Source organism: Alosa pseudoharengus, unplaced genomic scaffold (assembly GCF_046254945.1).
Source record: "Alosa pseudoharengus isolate Yale_2024_CS ecotype anadromous, Long Island Sound unplaced genomic scaffold, YU_APseudo_1.1 YU_APseudo_1.1_scf_13, whole genome shotgun sequence".
NCBI lineage: Eukaryota > Metazoa > Chordata > Actinopteri > Clupeiformes > Clupeidae > Alosa > Alosa pseudoharengus.
The window spans coordinates 37,406,043-37,427,624 of NW_027468598.1; the positions used below are offsets into that span (position 1 = coordinate 37,406,043).

General features: G+C 43.4%; 1 protein-coding gene across 4 annotated transcripts in view; it reads right to left on the minus strand.

Moving 5' to 3' along the window:
- LOC143122160 (uncharacterized) overlaps positions 1 to 21,582 on the minus strand; it is an 85,559-nt gene that overhangs the window by 57,044 nt on the left and 6,933 nt on the right. For 3 of the 4 annotated variants that reach the window (XM_076282991.1, XM_076282992.1, XM_076282990.1), the window contains exons 3-4: positions 14,339 to 14,419; positions 7,920 to 9,959 (exon numbers count right to left, since the gene is read on the minus strand). In XM_076282991.1, the coding sequence (XP_076139106.1) occupies positions 7,920 to 9,959; positions 14,339 to 14,419 (2,121 nt within the window). Of the gene's footprint in view, positions 1 to 208; positions 2,174 to 7,919; positions 9,960 to 14,338; positions 14,420 to 21,582 lie in introns of those variants that run through there. The other variant, XM_076282993.1, reaches the window with a different exon arrangement.

Here is a 21,582-nt window from a genome sequence, read left to right on the forward strand (position 1 = left end):
TTCCAGTCTTCCAGTCCTTCACGTGGAAAGTGCCACATCGACCGTCTGTAGCTCCTCTGAGAGCACAACTTGAGCTTGTCTCCCAAACCCCACTCTGCCACCAACTGTGTCTCTGGGCCTTAAAAAGCCCTTCAGCTCATCAGGCCCTGATCGGTCTCAGGTGTGTTGGGATGTCGTGTGCTTGAGGGGTGGAGTTTCCAACTCCACCAGCAGATGGAGCCAAAGCTGTCCGTGACTGCAGCCATCTCAGGGGAACGTAGCGGCCCTCCAGAACGCAGCCTCTCGTGACATCACACATCCCCCCCCTCAAGACCGACGTCCTCGTCGGGGTGAGGAGGCGAAGAAGGCGTCGCGCCGGGAAAGGGCATCCGCATTGCCGTGGCGCTTGCCAGCCCTGTGAACAACAGAAAAGTTAAATGCTTGCAAGCTTAAAAACCATCTGGTAACCCTACTGTTAGTCTCCCGGTTCCTGGCCATCCACTGTAGAGGGGCATGATCAGACACCACCGTAAACCGTCGTCCCAGGAGGTAGAACCGCAGGGATTCCAGGGCCCAGGTTACAGCGAGGCACTCCTTTTCCATAGTGGAATAGTTCTTCTCCCTTGGAAGTAGCTTCCTGCTGAGGTAGAGAACGGGATGTTCCTCACCGTCATGTGCCTGGGCGAGTACAGCACCCAGACCCACCTCCGAAGCGTCCGCCTGGACAATGAAGTCCTTCTTGAAGTCCGGCGCCACCAGGATCGGACTGGAACACAGGACTTGCTTCAGGTCGACGAAGGCTGCCTCCGCCTCGGGATTCCACCTCACCATTTGTGAGTGGCGGTTGGTTGTCAGCTCTGTTAGAGGTGCAGCAATGGTAGCAAAATCCATAATAAACCGTCTGTAGTAGCCGGCTAGGCCCAAAAATGACCTCACCTGTTTTTTGGTGATGGGCCGTGGCCAGACCTGTATGGCCCGCAACTTGGCTTCCTGAGGCTTGACCAACCCCCGCCCAATGGTGTACCCCAGGTAGTTCGTCTCGCTGAAGGCCAGCCTACACTTCTTTGGGTTTGCCGTGAGCCCTGCTTCCCCGAGTGAATCAATCACAGCCTGTACTCGGGGTAAGTGGCTGGCCCAATCGGGACTTTGTATGACTACATCGTCCAAATATGCTGCTGCGTACCTCTTGTGGGGTGCGAGGACGCGATCCATCAAACGCTGGAACGTGGCAGGCGCTCCGTGGAGACCAAACGGGAGCCGGGTATACTGGTAGAGCCCCCCTGGTGTGGCAAAGGCCGTCTTCTCCTTCGACGCCGGGGTCAGGGGCACCTGCCAGTAGCCTTTGGTGAGGTCAAGGGTGGTTAGGAAGCGAGCATGCCCCAAAGAGTCTATCAAGTCATCCACACGAGGCATGGGGTATGCATCAAACTCAGACACTTCATTTAGTTTCCGATAGTCATTGCAAAATCGTACCGACCCGTCTGGTTTGGGAACCAGTACAATGGGACTTGCCCAGGCGCTTTGGGACTCTTCGATCACCCCCAGCTCGAGCATCTTCCTTACCTCCTCCTGAATCACCACTTTACGAGCCTCCGACACGCGGTAAGGGCGCTGGTTAACCGTTTTGCCAGGCATGGTGCGGATCTCGTGTTGGACCACCTCCGTGTGCCCAGGTAGGGAGGAGAAGACATCTCGGTTGCGATCCACCAACTCCAGGGCCATCTGCCGTTGATGCGGGGACAGGCTTGGACCCACCTGAACCTCTTCTCTCCCTGGTTCCTTGGTCTCTGTGGGGGGTAGACAACTGAACAACGCCTCCCTGGCGTGCCACTTTTTTAAAAGGTTGACATGATAAATCTGCTCAGGCTTTCTTTTATCAGGTTGCCTCACCTTGTAGTTTACCTCTCCCACCCGTTCAATGACCTCATATGGCCCCTGCCAGGTTGCCAGGAATTTGCACTCCACGGTTGGCACCAGGACCAGCACTCGGTCCCTGGGCTTAAACTCTCTGGGTTGAGCAGATCTGTTGTAGGAGGCTTGCTGTTGCCGTTGAGCAGTCTCCATGTGTTCACGCATCATGGGATAGACAGCCTTCATTCTCTCTCTCATGGCCCCGACATGCTCGATCAGGGTCCGCTGTCGGCACGGTTGCTCCTCCCAGGCCTCCTTGGCGATGTCCAGCAGTCCTCGGGGTCTGTAAGACAGCAAGAGCTCAAAGGGTGAAAAACCAGTAGACGACTGAGGTACCTCTCTCACCGCAAACAGTAGGTACGGTAGCAGCTGATCCCAGTTGCGCCCATCTTCCCCGATCGCCTTCCGCAGCATGGATTTTAGGGTTTTGTTAAAACGTTCGACGAGCCCGTCTGTCTGGGGGTGGTAGACCGACGTTCTCAGCTGTTTGATTTTCAGCAGAGCACAGAGTTCTTTCATAACCTTGGACATGAATGGACTTCCTTGGTCTGTCAATATCTCCTTCGGGAGCCCCAGACTAGTTGACAGAAGGAACAACTCCTTGGCGATCTGTTTGGACGTAGCCTTCCTCAGCGGGATGGCCTCAGGATATCGGGTTGCATAGTCCAGGATGACCAGAATGTACTGATGTCCCCTGGAACTCTTCGGTAAGGGCCCAACGATGTCCAGTCCGATCCTCTCAAACGGGGTCTCGATAATGGGCAAGGGAATGAGCGGGTTTCTATATGTGGGCTTTGGCGCCACCCGCTGACACTCAGGGCAACCACGACAGTAGTTCTCGATCTCTTTGTGCACCCCTGGCCAAAAGAAGCGTCGCAAGATCTTTCTTTCATCTTCTCCACCCCTAGGTGGGCCCCTAGCGGGTGGGTGTGTGCTAGGTTGAGTACGGTGGCCCGGTGGGGCTGTGGTACGAGGAGCTGTTCATGCACCTCACCATTTTTCTGTACCACCTGATACACTAACCCCCGGTTTATTGCAAAATGGTAGACACACACACTCCCTCTCACCCATACACATCTCCACCACACACACACACACACACACACCCTCTCATCCATACACATCTCCACCGCACACAAACACACACAACCTCTCCCCACACTCCCTCTCACCCATACATACACAACTCCACACACATACCCACACAACCTCTCCCCACACTCTCTCCAGGGCTCTACACTAACATTTTTTCCAGGAGCACTTGTGTTCCCAAGTTATAAATTTAGGAGCACAGACAAAAATGTTGGCGCACAGTCAGTTCTGTACTTAACTTACACATAATCTAACATTACACTGCAGCTAACAGTTAAACATGCCAGTGCACCAATTGCGAATATTAAGAATGACTGACAACATTTAGGCTACAGGAATCAGGATTTTAAAGATCAGTGCCTACTTTATTTTCAGTCTGTTCTATTTTCCTACATTTTGTTAATAATATAATACATTGCCATATTTGCATTTAGCCTGTATACCAAGTATTCTGCCAAATGTAGGCAAATTTATTTATTTGTGAATCCATCTGTAGCTAATCCAAATATGCCCATGGTGACCTATCTGACTGCATACTGCCTAATACTACTACTAAAACAGTCCATTTCTCTTCCACAAAACCCAACATAAGCTTATCAAGGATATTTTTTATACTTTTAGTATTTAGTTTTATACTACTAGTTTTTATTTGAAATATCTGCATTGATGGGGGCAGAAGGCAAACGTTAGGCCTACTTTCGTTTTGCACTTCAGCTTGTATTCGGAGTAAACAAACAAGCATGCGTGGAAGCCTGGAGTTGTCAGTAGCGTTCTACCTTTGAATAAAATGGGAGTATTACCGGAGGCTACTTTTGTGCCTGTTCGCTACAGCTATATTTTGCATATTGCAGCCGATACGTCAACTGGGCTAAAAGGCATGTTAGGTTACCTTTCTTTCTCTCACTGCATTCTCAGAATCTCATCCTGTTCCTTCTATATCTGATAAATTTTGGTGGATAGAATAACTAATTTCTTCAATCTTTGCATCTTGGCTGGCTAGTCTAACTTTCCGCTTTTTCTGCGTGCTCTTGAATTTGATAGAAGCGACTACTAGCGAGTCACAACGCGAAACTGCTAACGTTGATGGGAGGTGTAGTTTTTATGCTGCATTCGCTACATGATTCTATGGTTTGCACCAGTACTGTTTCTCGATGTTGCGGTGTATTTTGTAGACAAACATTGACATGGTTAGAAGTCATTCGCACCAGTGCGCCTAAATATTTTTTTGCACTCGCACGTCATCATTTTTACTCGCATGTGCAAGTGAAATGGGCGCACTGTAGAGCCCTGCTCTCGCTCTCTCTCTCTCTTTCTTTCTCTCTCTCTCACAAACACACACACAAACTCACCTACACACACCCATGCGCTTTGTGTTTAGCCTTATCCTGCGTTCAAGAGTTCAAGAGTAGCCTAGGACCTGTGTAATGTTTTGTATTCTGAATTTAATATGGCCCCATGAAAGCATAAAATACAGGCGTGTGAGAAGGCCCCAAAAGCAGGACCTCATTTGTTTTACTGCACGTGCTTTAAAACACAATTCCTTCACATGGTTCTGAGCCGACAGTAGTCGATTTTTATTCCATCATGGAAGAGAGGGCTAATTTGGTGGCAAAGCCCCATGTCACATCGTGGGTATGGGCACATTCTGGCTTTGGGCCTGATGAGAGAGGCCTTCCAGCTCATTTGGAAGAGCCAATTTGTAAGATTTGCCATAAGATTCTGGTCTCACGTTCAAATACTAGACGTATTCTGAGGAGGCATCTAAGAATCAATCATCCAGCAACATTTGCTGCCCTTGGCACAGTTGGCAGCACCAGCACTTCGCCTGAAGATCGCCTTCAACACACTCTCATTCCCCAACTGAACATACACATGCACACACACTCTCTTGCATTCACATCTCCACCACACACACACACACACTCTTGCATTCACATCTCCACACACACACACACAAATGTATACACCCGACATCTCACGCAAACTCTCACACACACAAATACACACTCCAATCTACACCCACACTCTTCCCACACTTCCTCACACACATACACTCTCTCTCTCTCTCTCTCACACACACACACACACACTGATCCCTGCCATCCACAAACCCACAATTTCAAACACAAACACACTCACAACCACTCCTCACACACTCTCCCTCTCTATCACACACACCATCTCTCCCACACACACACACACACACACACACTCCAGTCTACACACACAGAGCCAGAACCTCCCCTTGGTGGCCTGGATGATCTAAGCATAAACACTGACCCAACAAGCCTCAATGGGGGCATCTCATATTTCAACAGAAAGCACAATGCAGTGTTTGTCATTTCTTATTGATAGTACCTTGTCAATGAGACTATAAGTGCAAACGTGTAAAAGCAATAAGCGTTCAATAATAATCGCCCAGTCCTACACACGTACACACACATTCCTGCACACACACAGACACACAGCCGCCCCCTCTCTTTATCACAAACTGTAAACAAACACACACACACACACACACACACACACACACACACACACACGTTAGCACAGCGGTAGCATCGTGGTCCTGCACCATACATGGGTTCAGTGTAGGGATGTCCGATATTGGCTTTTTTGCCGATATCCGATATGCCGATATTGTCCAACTCTCAAATTTCGATTCCGATATCAGCCGATACCGATGTCGATATGTGGGTTATTTTTCCTCAAAACTAATTTAGGTAACATCACATATCTCCTGTTGTGGAATTAACACAACATGCTTAATGTTATTGTGATGCCCCACTGGATGCATTCTTGAATGCAACAAGGCTTTCCAAATGTTAACATTGTCTGTGCAAAATAAGAAAAATACTTCAACTTAATTTAGGGAAAAAGTGCCATGTTTCTTTTTTCTTTTTTAATTGTCTCAAACAACAGTTTGGATTACACTCTCCCTGAGATAATCTTGACAATGCCCACAACAAATAGGGCAAATTTGACTTCTTCACAAATGATAAAACATTGTACCTGAACAACTATGTGCAACATAGCAGAATGTAAAGCCAACTAAAATAACAGGCATGGTGTATGACAGGCTACCCTTTTTCTGTGTTAAATGAGCCTGCATTTGTAGGATGCTTCATGAACTGTTTCTTCAACTAAAACTCAATCACCTTAATTGAATGAATGCACAAATATGAGTCAATTACAATGTGGCAAGCAACTATACTGCACAATTTTGAAAACATTTGTTTGAGCTACAAAAACTACTTCAGGCTTGAGGTGAAGTACATAACGGGCCATACCCACAATCAGGCTTGGAATTTCACCATTTTAGGGGCAAGGCCACTTGGCCTTCAGTTGGGCATATTTGGTGGGGGGCACAAAGGCCACATGTCAGGGCACCAAGGCCAAAGTTAACTATACAGTAGTAGGCTATAAAAATGATCAAAGTTGTATTCACTGCAGTAGACCTGCATCACTGTATACAAAAACATGACATATTACATATAACTGTAAATCATCTGATCATCTAATATTTTCAGATATCTAGGCTATATTTAACATTTATTTTATATTTGGCCTGTTATGAAATCATGTATTGAACAATTTAAGCACAGCTCAGCTTTAAGAAACTCAAATAGCCTATGCATGCTTAGCATTTTGTGATCATTAAGGCTACTTTCACAAACTCTTACAGTCAGCTGTCCTCTGATTTACCCATATCTAGGCGACATTTGTAATATTTGTTTTGTATTTGGCCCGTTATGAAATAATGTGGAACAATTTAAACACTGTGTAAAACTTAAATCCCAAATTTGGAGACATCCATGTATGTTGAAATTTACTGCAAATTCAAAACGGGATTAGTCTGGAACGGCTAACTGTACAGGGGACTGATTTACACCTTTCTGTTCGGTAAGGTCTGCTGTTTATTCTGATATATGGTTTGTCATATGTTAAACGAAGGGTTCTGAAGTATTCCACCGAGATGAATGGGTAGGGAGATGGACGCAAAACCTTCAGTAGAATTTATGATTGAATGATATTATTTACTTTTCTCGCGAACCGTTCACCACAGCAATTAGCGGCTAACATCGTTTAAAAGCTGAGAAAAAGCTCTTTCATGTGATACTTGTGATGTCTGTGTGATGAGTAGGCTACTTCGCGAGTAGTTCAACTGAGAAGAATGGGTTAATTTGGACGCACTTTCTTGCGCTGTCACTTTCTCCACTGCGTAATTTGGCCATAGGCTAAATATATATCGCTATTAGTAGGACGCAAAGCAGAATATTTAAAGAAGGGGGCACCAAGGCCACCGTGGCCTGTAAACCTCTGATTTTCAAAGGGGCGTCACGGCCAACTCAAGGGGCTACGACGGCCATGGCCAATTCCAAACCACAGACATAATGTTGAAACAGAGCGAGCAAGTTTGTTACTGCCGCCATCCACGCTTGTTTGTATGCTTCAAGACGCAGCTTGATGAGGTCATCATCTGTGCGCCGGTAAACGCTTCAGGAGCGCATAGGCACTATTTGGGTGTAACGCAAGCATTATTTTATCGGTTTTAAGGCAAAAAAAATCCGATAACGATATTAACAGATATTACATTTTTATGCTAATATCGGGCCGATAATATCGGTGGGCCGATATTATCGGACATCTCTAGTTCAGTGCCCACAGGGACCCACATTTGAGTCCAGCGTGAGGTCATTTCCTGACCCCAGTCCCCATCTCTCTCCCACCTGCTTCCTGTCTCATCTCTACTGTCCTGTCCATAAAGGCTAGAGAAGCACATGGACATCCATCCAGTACGGTCAGTCCATACTAAAGTGCTGGGACGCACATGACGTAGGACATGACGTAGGACATGACGTAGGAACTCTTTATCACATACTGTAAACAAAAACACACACACACACACACACACACACACACAGTGTGCTACTTACAGAGCTGATGTGACTCCTGGCAGCAGCTTCTGAAGAACTTCCTCTGGACTGAGGAGTTCAGTCTGATCTTCCTCTGGTGTCTTTATGTACTTCTGCAGGTCAAACTCAGCCAGCTGCTCCTCTGACATCTTAAACGTCTCCCATGTCTTAGTCTTCCACTGTCCTGGTAAGAGCGTCTCTACATGCAGATCTTCTGAGTTCATTTTGTGTTCCACTACAGCATGGTGATTCAGCTCATTCAGACAGTAGAATAGGTTGATCCTTCTGTCTGAGCTCCTCTGATCTCTGATCTTCTGTTTGACACACTGGACTGTTTTCTCTGAGCTATCTGATTGGTTACTGCTCTGTGGCAGAAGGTGCTTTAAGAGATTCTGATTGGACTCCAGTGAGAGGCCCAGAAGGAAGCGGAGGAAAAGGTCCAGGTGTCCATTCTTACTCTGTAAGGCCAGGTCCACTGCAGTCTTGTGTAGGTCATGAAGTGTTGCAGCTCTGAACAGAGCAGAGAGCTGAGAGGTTTGCTGTTGGTCAGGCATGTTTCTCTGTCTGTTGCTGAAGCAGAGGAACACATACAGAGCTGCAAGAAACTCCTGGATGCTCAGATGCACAAAGCTGAACACCCTCCCGTGGCACAGCCCAGCCTCCTCTCTGAAGATCTGGGTACACACTCCTGAGTACACTGATGCTTCTGTGACATCAATGCCACACTCTCTCAGGTCTTCCTCATAGAAGATCAGATTGCCCTTCTCCAGCTGTTGGAAAGCCAGTTTCCCCAGTTTGAAAATCACCTCTTCATCTGTCTCTTTTCTCTCTGTGTACTTGACATGTTTCATGCCTGTCTGCATCATCAGGAAGTGTGTGTACATTTGAGTGAGAGTCCTTGGCATTTTTACTTTCTCTGATTCTGATGTTTTCTCTACAACAGTGGCTGTAATCCAGCAGAAGACTGGAATGTGGCACATGATGTAGAGGCTCCTGGAAGACTTCAGGTGTGTGATGGTTCTGCTGGCCAGGTTCTCATCACTGATTCTCTTCCTGAAGTACTCATCTTTCTGTGGGTCATTGAATCCCCTTATTTCCGTCACCTGGGCCACACACTTTGAAGGGATCTGATTGGCTGCTGCTGGTCGGGTGGTGATCCAGAGGAGAGCAGAGGGAAGCAGATTCCCCTTGATGAGGTTTGTCAGCAGCACATCAACTGAGGCTGGCTCTGTAACATCACAACACCTCGGGTTGGAGAGGAAATTTAGAGGAAGTCGACACTCATCCAGACCATCAAAGATGAACATGACTCTGTGATCTGAACTGGAGAAGATTCTGGAATCTTTGATTTCTGGGAAAAAGTGCTGAATAAGATCCACCAGACTGAGTTTGTCCTCCTTCATCAGGTTCAGCTCCCGGAAAGGAAGAGGAAATATGAAGTGGACTTCCTGATTGGCTGTTCCTTCAGCCCAGTCCAGAATGAACTTCTGCACAGAGACAGTTTTCCCAATGCCAGCCACTCCCTTTGTCAGCACTGTTCTGAGGGGTTTGTGTTGTCTGTGAAAGGGCTCAGAGATTCTTCTCTCTTCTTCCAGGAAGTGTTCTTTTCTGCGTCTTTCCTCTTCCAGTAAGCGATTAAAGATGTCACTGCATTCGATTGGTCTGTCCTGTTCTTCTCTTCTCCAGGATGCCCTCTCTATCTGTCTGACCTCATGTTCATCATTGACCCCTCCTCCTCCATCAGATTCATCATCAGAGTCATCAGACATGTCAAATGCCCCCTCTATCTGACTGACCTCATGTTCATCATTGACCCCTCCTCCTCCATCAGATTCATCATCAGAGTAATCAGACATGTCACATACCTCCTCTATCTGTCTGACCTCATGTTCATCATTGACCCATCCTCCTCTTCCCCCCTCTGTGACGTAGAGGTCTGTGTAGATCTCTTGGAGGAGTCTGGGGTCTCCCTGATTTGGTACTCCCTCAACCAGCTGCTGAAACTTGCTCTTCAGAGTGGATCTGAGTTTCTTATGGATCTCTGCCTCCTCTGGTGTCCATCTGGATCAATGACAGAATCACACAAAACACACACATGAACATCATCATAGAACACCTGGGGAGAATGTTCATGCACAATCAATAGTGACCTGTCATTGGAATTGGAAATGGATTTATTTAAAACAGGGACAATGCACAAATAAACATGAATCTTGTGATACAAGAGAATATGTGTTTGGCCAGCAAAAATTATAGCAGTTATAGCAACAATTGCTAAGTTCCACCTGTAGTCCCTGTAATCATGTTTTAAACATCACGATCACATAATTTCCTCTTTAGATAAAGCGCAGTCTATGGGCTGCATTCAGTGAAAACAAACCCACGTGAATAAAGCTAGATAGAATGGCAAAAGTGTAAAGTTGATGACAGCTGGATTGAGTGACTTCAGTTGTCATAGATGGATGAATGTTTGTTTTCACTGAGTTGTCCCAAACCGGAAGTGGCCACACTGTTGAAAATTCTCATTCATTAGAAAAGATTATAGTTCACTACATCATAATGTGGTCATTTGAAGTAATTTCCTCTCATAGACACACTGTAGCTAGACACAGTGGGGTTTTGTCCATATCACCAGAATGTGAACATGCAGGGGGGTTGTAAACTATTAGACACTGGCAGTCATGGAAGGACAGTTTGCAGAAGACTGACAGTGGAGTTTATTTCTCTCGTATTCTAATAGTTAAAGATGTAGTCAGCGATTGCGCAGGAAGTTGCATTTGTTGTGTTTGTTTATAAATATTTTTTAAAAATTGTCCAAAACAACATACATTATATTTTAACCAAGGACCAAAGGAAACACAACAGAGAGGTAGGTCACCCCCCCCTTCAGTATTCCCAGAGAAACTCCACACAAGGTGTTCTTTGTGTTTGGGGGACATTTTGTTTGTTTCCAGTTTTTGGAGCCAGAGGGGTATTTCACAAAGGCAGAATTAAGACATCCAAGATAAGTGATAAAGCGAGGTTTGACATATGCGTTGTCTGGTCATCCTAGCTAAACTCGTTTCTCTAACGCCAATCCAAGATGAGTAGGAGCAACTATGTCAAGCCAGGTGTAAGTAATTCAGGATGTGTGCGCGTTCTCGTTTCTGCTCCAAAATGCCCACGGTTGGAATAAAAAAGTCCCGGAAAATAGCGTCATTCACACAACGTGAACAACCGCATTTTATATAGACTAACAATGAAGTAAAGTTGTCCTTTTTGGAATGGGGAATCATGGCTATTTCTGTAAAACAGCGTGAGTAGGCGTGGTAGACCAACTGAATGCAAATTTACGTATGCACCCACGGCCACGTGTGAGTGCTTCCTTGTCTCGGCATGCAACGTCATTATGAAAGCGCTTGCCACTGCAAAGATGCACATAGTATGATATACCTTAATATTATAGTTGAAAATACCTCCGAGAACTTGCCCCTTCACTTCCAATCAACTACAGTAGGCTATTCATCAAACATCTATCAATAAAATAAGCAAACAAAGAGTACCTAGGCCTATGTTAATAATTATAAGGCACAATTAAAATAATAACTATATGGTAGTAGGCAGACAATCTGTTTTGTTTTGCGAGCAAATACATTTAGCAAATAGTTTATAAATGGAATAAAGCTCCTTAAAAAATAGCACGGAGGTCTGATGTGAATGACAGCTAGCTGAACCAATAAGAAGACATAATTACCATTAGAATTAACTTAGCTTGGCTGTTAGCCTGGTCGGGACCAGGCTAGGTGCAGAGAATAAATCCCCATGGTAACTTATGTGCCATCTCTTTTGTGAAACCAAGTCAAGGCTAAATTCATCCAGGATAACCTAAAAATCCCAGCTTAATCCCTTATCTAGGTTTTGTGAAATACCCCTCTGGGCTGCCTACAGAGAGCGTTTTTTTACAGAGTATTCACGGAATGGGCAGCGAGCGTATGGAGTCAAAATAGGGTCTTTAATATTGAGAGCTTGTGAAAAGATGTTTACATGTGTAATAAAGTTTTGCAGCTGTGCAAAAGGAGTTCTGCATGTGAAAAGAAATTGCGTACCTGTAGAAATATTTTGTACATGTGTGAAAAAATTATGTACCTGTAGAAATATTACGTACTTGTGTGAAAGAAATGTGTATCTGTAGAAATGTTTTGTACATATGTGGGGGGAAAATGCGGATCTGTAAAAATATTTTGTACACGTGTGGAAAAAATATGTACCTGCACAAATACTTTGTACGTGTGTGAATCTCCTACGGAATGCTTTCCTGCGCAACACTGAAAGTACGAGTGTGAAACTGAGATACAAGCTTACGGACTTTTGACCCTAATTTTACTGCCTTTCTGAAGAGCCAATCAACACATTGCTTACTGCCAACCAATCAGCATTCCCCACCGACCACCCAGATTTTGCCGCTAACCCACAGATCTAGATTAGTTATTAAAACTGGTGGTAACAGCAAGGGCAGATAGGTCGTAACATTACTGTAAATGAACACCCATAAGTATTTCTGGACTAAAATATTGCAAAGCGATTTGGTTACTTTATTTGTCATGCTTTTATCAGTTGTAACATAGTCAAAACGTTAAGAATATCATACCAGAACATGAAATAATAACTGTATGATAGCTGCCATAGCTATCGTAGCTGACGTTTATCGTAGCTCATAGTGCTAGGGCTAATGTAACTCGTCAGTTTGTACGTTGCCCAGCGAATAAGTAGGCTTAATTCTTACATGTCTTAAGTTAAAGAATTGAAAGAAATAGGAAATAAAGAAAACGCTTGAACGGGTTTATCCATTTACATTCAGATCTTGCCATAGACTTTGCCTAAGCGCTTGCTTTCTTGGTAGTCTACCGTCCTGTTCAGTCTATGCTTCATAAACTGACGAGATAACCGTGTGGTTAAAATACTCCCCAAACACAAAGAAAACAAAACTATGTAAGACAATGGGATGTTGTATTCCAAACAACAAACCAACAGTCCTGGAAGGGCATTACTATAATCTCACTCACTATAATCTCCTAGCTGTGGATGTCCCATTACAACCCATTCATCTGATTCGTCTTTTTGCCGTCCACAAGGCTATTATTATAGGCTTGCAAAGGGTGATAAAATAAACGTGTTCTCATATCAAATAATAATAGCAGATAAACATAAATGTGTGTACAGTATTACTGTTTTTAATCATGAATGACACCACTGAATCACCCTTTCGGAAATGGAATGAATAATTCAACTATTTCGTCAACATTACTGCTAGCTGCTAACGTTACAGTCTAAAAAGCGGATGGGATAGCTAACGTTAACATTACGGCTCCGCTTCAACCCTTTTTGCGATCACAGTATAAATTGAGCTACCACGTCACTCTTAATTAAGTTATAATTTTGCAACCCCAATCAAAGAGTATACCAGAGAATTTCTAATAAGACATTATAGACGGGCTCTGAGTATACTCTTCGATATGAAGCCAATCTGTTTAGCACCAAAATCTAGGTGGTCGGTGGGGAACGCTGATTGGTTGGCAGTAAGCAATGTGTTGATTGGCTCTTCAGAAAGGCAGTAAAATTAGGGTCAAAAGTCCGTAAGCTTGTATCTCAGTTTCACACTCGTACTTTCAGTGTTGCGCAGGAAAGCATCGCGTAGGAGATTCACACACGTACAAAGTATTTGTGCAGGTACATATTTTTTCCACACATGTACCAAATATTTTTACAGATCCGCATTTCCCCCCCACATATGTACAAAACATTTCTACAGATACACATTTCTTTCACACAAGTACGTAATATTTCTACAGGTACATCATTTTTTCACACATGTACAAAATATTTCTACAGGTACGAAATTTCTTTTCACATGCAGAACTCCTTTTGCACAGCTGCAAAACTTTATTACACTCTCAATATTAAAGACCCTATTTTGACTCCATACGAGCGGATCGCGAGGAGATGATTGCTGAACGTGACGAAAAAATTGTATGGGCTTGAAATCGCGTACAATCACTGACTGCACATTACTGACACAGCAGGGTTCCCTTACATAAACAGAATAAATTGATTTAGATTAAGTCCTTATTGCTTAGTTGTGTTTTTTTATATGATATATTTTTAATTACTTTTTCTGCTGTTAGTGAATGTTGAATGTGTGTGTGTGTTGTCTGTATGCTACTGTGACCTTGAATTTCCCCTATGGATCAATAAAGTATCTATCTATCTATCTATCTATCTATCTATCTATCTAAATAACATCATTACTACAGGAACAAATAATGCACAGTTCTGATATGGCGTTACAGAATAGGGACCTAGAGGGACAGAAGGTTTCTAACATCAAATCCAACCTGACCGCTGCAGAGATGGTTTCTAAAGGATTTTGCTGACGCTTGACAGATTATCATCCATAATCTCACCTGTGTTCTGAGGCAGAGTCCTTCTCTTGTCTGGTCTTGTCTGTCCTCTTGGACTGTGTGCCTGACGCCCCCTGCTGGACACTGTTAACACAACATGACTCCAGTGAGTGTTTTCACATCTCCCTCTGAAGGACCACATCCTCTCTGCCTCTCTCTGTCTCTCTCTCACACACACACACACACGCATGCACGCAGGCACACACACACACACACTACACAAATTATAAACAACACACTACACACCACTACATCAATGCAAAACGTTAAGATATTAGTGAATACACAAAAATAAGGTTACATTTAAGTAAAAAATGGTAATTCCACCGTGCTTCTGATTAACAATCTGGCGCTTCACATGGGAGGACCGATCATGCAGTGAGATCACAGGAGCACACAGATGCTGAAGCTGCTTGTTTCTTCATTTCTGAATTGTAAACACTCTCAGGTGCATGAAAGGGGCCACACCGTGTATATTGTAGTTTTATACCACATATTTGCTTTTTTACAAGCTGATCTCATGAACACATTTTTAAAGGGAAATTTGGCAGGATTAGCTATATTTCCCCCTCTGCTGGAGAAATTGTGCACTATGCTATTTCAAACTGTGGAAAAAGGTAAGGATAAAGCACATGGATTTGTTTACAAGATAGCAAAACGGTTAGCATAAGTTCGGCAGAACAATGTGGATGTCACAAGGTAAGAAACACGATTTAAAACGAGTTTCTTGTTTCTCACTTCTCTTAGTAGATTTTTACATTTTACAGCAACCATGTATGTCCAAAAGACAATTTCTCTGCACGCTAAAGTGTACTCTGGTGTAAATGCCTTTAACACAGTACACGGGTTAGGAGTTTAAACCAAAGTCCCTCCACTTGGCGGCCATATTGCAACGCTTTTTGGGCACTCATCGGGCATCCTATTCGGCAGAAATGCGCGTGCAAGGCTTCACGACACCAACCTTGCTCCAGCTGCGAGTTCACAGCACATGATTAGCACGATGTATTCACAACACACCATATGATTGGCTCAATGTATCCACATCACACCACATGATTGGCTCAATGTATTCACATGTCGACATTTTGCTGAGGAAGGGATGGGATATGTGTAGACAATGACCATATTGGTGTTCCAAACTAACCCCATGCATTTCTATGGAGGATTTTTTGAGCGCTGTGCAGGCTTGGAATTTCACCATTTTGGGGGCAAGGCCACTTGGCCTTCAGTTGGGCATATTTGGTGGGGGGCACAAAGGCCACATGTCAGTGCACCAAGGCCAAAGTTAAAGGAACTGTATGTAAGAAATGTATTTCACTTAATCATAAAATAGCCCTGATATGTCACTAGACATTAAGAAATTATGTTCATTTCAAATACTTATATCACTGACAACAGTAGTCCGGCCAGGATATTGTCATTTAAAAAGTGAAGTTTTAGCCCTCAACTGATGTTGATGTGTTTTGTCATGTCATGTTGTGTTTTGGCCTGATGCGCCACCCTCCACCTAACTACTAATAACAAAGTCAGTAGTGTTTCGGGATCCGGGTTGGCAACCTCGAGTCAGGGGGGAGGGGGAGGGCATACACCTCTCTACAGTAATTTGAAAGTGACTGCAATACCGGTTTTGGCCACAATCTTACATATGGTTCCTTTAACAATTTCAATCATTTTTATAGCCTACTGTATAGTTAACTATACAGTAGGCTATAACTATACAGTAGGCTATAAAAATGATTGAAATTGTATTTAGCCTATTCAATAGACCTGCATCACTGTATGAAACATTACAAAAACATGAAACATGACATATTACATAGAACTGTAAATCATCTGATCATCTAATATTTACAGATATCTAGGCTATATTTAACATTTATTTTATATTTGGCCTGTTATGAAATCATGTAAATTCTTGAATTTCCCCTTGGGGATCAATAAAGTATCTATCTATCTATCTATCTATCTATCTTTCTATTAAATTGTTCAATTTAAGCACAGCTCAGCTTTAAGAAACTCAAATAGCCTAGATGCATGCTTAGCATTTTGTCATCATTAAGGCTACTTAAACAAACTCTTAGTCAGCTGTATATCCTCTGATTTTAATATTTACCGACATCTAGGCGATATTTGTTTTGTCTTTGCCGTGTTATGAAATCACGTAGGAAAAAAATTAAACACGTTGTGAAACTTAAAGCCCAAATTTGGAGACATGCATGTCGAAATTTGCTACAAATTCAAAACCGGATTACTCTGGAATGGCTAACTGTACAGGGGACTGCTTTAAACCTTCGTGTTCGGTAAGGTCTGCTGTTTATTTTGATATATGGTTTGCCATGTTTTGAACGAAGGGTTCGTTAAGTATTCCAAGATGAATGGGTAGGGAGATGGGTGCAGATCCTAGAATTTATGATTCAATTTAATCATAGTATTTATTTGTTTCGTGAACCGTTCACCAAATGGCTAACATCGTTTACAAGCTGAGAAAAAGCTCTTTCATGTGATGTGATACTTGTGATGCCTGTATGATGAGTAGGCTACTTCGCGAGTAGTTCAACTGAGAAGAATGGGAATCTGGACGCACTTACTTTCTTGCCGTGCGCTATCACTTTTCCACTGCGTAAAATGCTACAATAATTTGCACTGTGAAAGATTATTTTGTCAGGCCATAGGCTAATAAAATACTTAGTCCGACGCAAACCAGAATATTGAGAGAAGGGGGCACCAAGGCACTGTAAACCTCTGATTTTCAAAGGGGCATTTCGGCCAACGCAAGGGGCTACGACGGCCATGGCCGTCGTGGCCGCCGTGAAATTCCTACCCTGGCGCTGTGTCTCCACATTAGAAAGTCTCTGTTTAAACTAAGACCCCGTTTACACGAGCATGTGTATTTTTATAAACGAAGACATTTCCCTACGTTTGAGCCTTTCATTTAGACGCAAACGGAGAATTCGCCCCGTAAAACGGTTATCCAAAAAAACTCCGGCCAAAGTGTTTTTTTTTTTTTGAAAACTCCGTTTATGCGTTTGGTTCTAAACTGTGGTAAACGGAGTTTTGGGCAGCCAACGTCGCCAACGTCACAGTATGCGACAGAAGTACACCAAATGTGCGACCAATGTTTACATTTACATGTTCTCACGTGCGACTTTTCAGGGTTCTGATTGGTTAATGTGAGCTTGAGCTTATCGTTAGACTGCCACTGTAGTTTGGCATGCTCATGACAACATGTATGTACACGGGTTCGTGTAAACACATTTTAAAAATAAACGGTCTCGTGTAAATTCAGTTTTATTTGCAAACGTAGATGGCCAGATATTCGTAAATACCCTGCTTCGTGTAAACGTAGTCTAAGTCAGACAGAAGACTCAGCCCTCACCAACCAATCAGCTTTGATTAGACCCTGAGCACAGCCAATCAGCTTTAACAAGACCCTGAGCACAGCCAATCAGCTTTAACTACACCCTGAGTACAACCAATCAGCTTTAATGCAAAAATGGCAAACATTATGGATGACATTGCTCCATTACAATTCAAGAAAGTTAAGGACAAACAGAAAGCACCATGAAAGCAAAATCCAGCAGTTAAACTCCTAAAAAGAGAGAAGACAGTCTTTCTTTTCTAACATCATCAGTAGAAGTTCAAATAACACTCGTGTTCTATTTTCAACTGTTGATAAGTTAACAAATCCCCCCTTACAATTAGCACCAGAACTTCTCTCAACTAATAAATGCAATGAGTTCTCATCTTTTTTCAAAGGTAAAATTGACAAAATCACTCAACATATCTACTCAATTACCAATTCAACATCTGGAACTTCCAGCTACAAGTCAAATCAAGTCAAGTCAAGTTTATTTATATAGCGCATACACAGAGGTCATTCAATGTGCTTTACATAAACAAAACCAAACTGTCAGACTCTCTGTTTGTGGTTTGTCCTCCTAGTGTTTTGTCTATTTGTCCCCCTCTGCAGGAGCTGTTGTGTACCACTGCTGTGGGTCTGAGTCTCGGCCCTTCCTCTGTCTGCTCCTGGTTCTCACCTGCTTCCACTGGTGTCTCTGATCTGCCTGCCAATCAGCGTCAATCAGCCTGCATCTGATCGCAATTTCAGCTTTAAAATCCCCATTACCAGTCTGCCTCCCTATCAGAACGTTCCGTCTTCTCGTAGCAGTTCTCGAGTGCGACCTGCCTGCCTGACTGACTGTGAGTTTTTGCCTGCCTGCTTTTGACCTCTGCCTGATGTTTCATCGACTCTGTTCTCTGCCTGAAGATTTTGTACTTTTGCCGCCAAGTTTTTTCTGTTTTTTGCCTGCCTGTGTTTTGTTGCCGGTGAATGAAGACTGGCCTACTGCCGTGAAGGAGGATTGACTTTTGTGTTTCACCTGCACCCTCTCTGGAGTGTCCAGTTGCCTGTGCCCTGTTCTCCTGCTGGGGTTTTGCCTTCTACGACTTTTTTCTGAACTGTTTTTTTGTGCTTTTTCTGAAGACTGCTTTCTGTTGAAGATTGGTCCAGTGTGTTCCCTGTGGATTATTCTCAGGACTGTGGAAGCTCTGTTTTTTGTTTCTGTTAATAAATCTCCTCTGAGTCAATTTTGGGTGTTTGTCATATCTGAACCCGAGTCCCATCACTGAAAACGTGACACAAACAATAATGACAACTAAAAGCATAGAAGGGCAATATAGTCAAAGAATAGTTAAAAGGTAAAGATCATAATTAAAAGAAAACATAAAACACAAGGTAAAATCATTTAAAAATAAAGAATAATTAATAAGCAAAAACAAAGGCAAAAGTAGTAATAAAAGACAAGGTAGAATAATTATCAAGGCAGATTCAGAATTTGTAACTCAGTGCAGTTAACAGAAAGCATCTGAGAACAGTTTGGTCTTAAGTCTAGATTTAAAACTGGCTACAGTTGGGGCCTTTTTGATGTCCTCCGAAAGTTGGTTCCAGAGCTGAGCCGCATAGCAGCTAAAAGCTGCTTCACCATGTTTATTTCTAACAGTAGGTTTTACTGTAATTACATGTAATATACATTTTATACAACCCCACCAACATCTTGCCTGTTCATAATTCTGAGAAATTCTTGAATTGTGTGCATGTGTGCGTGTACATGTTTATGTTTATGTGTGGGTGGGTGTGTGTGCGTGCATGTGCATGTGCTTGTGTGTTTGCCTGTTTCTGTGCCTGTGTGTGTGCATGTGCATGCATGCATATATATGTCTACTGTGTGAGTGTGTCATACGTAGGATTACTGTGAATGTATGTGTGTGCGTGTGTATCTGTTTATGCACATGTGTGCATATGGAATGGGTTTATATGAATCCTGGAGGCAAACATACGCAAAAAATTGGTCATCCTAGGCCCTACGGTTCTCAAGATATTCACAGAAAACTGTCTGCCCTACCCTCCTTTCGGGGGGTCCAGTCCAGCAGGGGGGCTACAGATCAAAACGAAAAGTGATGGTTCCATGCTATCCATGTGGGGTTACATGCCCACCAAGTTTCGTGTACCCCGGTCTTTCAGTGTCCCGGCAATCCTTGTTGGTGTACGGTCACTAAATGTACACATAAATTATTTTATTGTAAGGCCCCCCATCAACGAAAGTCCACGAAACTTGGCATGCATTCGGAGGGTGTCATAATGATCCTACACTTTCAATTTCGTGCAGTTTTGACCATGTCAGCCAGAGATATTGTGATGAAAACACCTAATGTTTTGCTTTTTAATTTTTAACTAGGTGCTATACATGAAATAAGTGGTAATGGGATAAGTTGACATGCCCCCTTAAGACCAACATACAAAAAAAGGTGGGCCTCCTAGGCCCTACGGTTCTTGAGATATTCACAGAAAACTGTCTCCGGCCACCTACAGGCCAGTTGGTGTATAGTAACATAAATTAATTTATAGGGCTGTCAAAATAACTGATTAATTTTGATTAATTAATTTGAGAAAAAATAACTGATTAAAAAAATTAGTGCAGATTAATCGATTCCGTATGACCTTTGACCCCGAGCCGTTCTAGTTAGTAAAAATTAGACTGTAAAATGAAGGAGAGAGAAGAAAACGTGCTGCGACAGGCAACCACACAGCCACAGTTGAGGAGGAGTGAGCATCCCTTGCTGGCAGTATGGCACCCAGACTTTGGTTCTGTCATTCCATTCCCAACCCCACTCACTGGGGTCTGGAATCTCTGGAGTTTTGGAGAGGGACTGCTTCCAGACAAAAGCTGCAGTGTTCCAGGAGTTAGGCCTCTCAGAGCTGTGGATTGGATTTGGATCAGGGAAGGCATATAAAGATATTCCAATCCACCACATCTCAGAAATGCTGGGACCTCAAAAATGTCAAGCACTGCCCCTCTTCCACGCGTTCACATGATGTGACGTTGTATCAGCAATGTATGGAATGCGTGGGCAGCTTACCCAGAAGTCACCGGCACCCTCAGCCTCACACTGGAATCAGTGCACATGCAAGTTCTCAAACGCTGGACCAGGGGCGGAGTGGGGCACTAAAATCCACAGGACACCCCCCAACACCCCTCCCCCCCAAACATGCACACACATCAATAGCACAAACAAAATATATAGTGCTAATGCAATACAACAAGCCAATCAACCACAAACCAGGCACTTTCAATAAATGTGTAAGGAACTAGATATGCAACAGTGCAGTATAAAAACAGCTTTGAGGGTGGATGGAAATTTCAAGCATCATGCAAGGACATATCTGGGTATCATAGCACTCCAATAGTTGCCTGTATAAATTAAAAAAAAAGGCCTAGCCTACAGACAATGTCAACCTAATAACACAGGTAATTAAATAATTGAAAAAACCAGGCACTTTGAATAGGTTTGTACGAGAACGATTAAAGTAGGCCTATATAGGCTTACATATAGACAGTTCCAACAAGTTCCACAAACCATTTATCAGCCTGAGTGGCCCACTAATTAGTCATTAGGCTAGGCCTAGGCTACATATCAACATAAGACTAGCTTGTACTAGTTTCAATAACGTCAATGCTTTAGCTCCGCTAACCTTGCTCTCTGCCTTCCATTCATATGTAAAACAGCAAGCAACCACGCAAATCCGTCGACTGTCAAAACTTCTGTAGTTTTCCTCGAACTTGATCGTTTGTAGGGTCATGCCATTAGACGAGGGGCCGCTCATTTATCCCCCTACATTTCTGTAAATAGACTTGACCTGCAATCGGTTCATTGGATAAACCAGAAACACATTCCCCATTCCCAGGAGG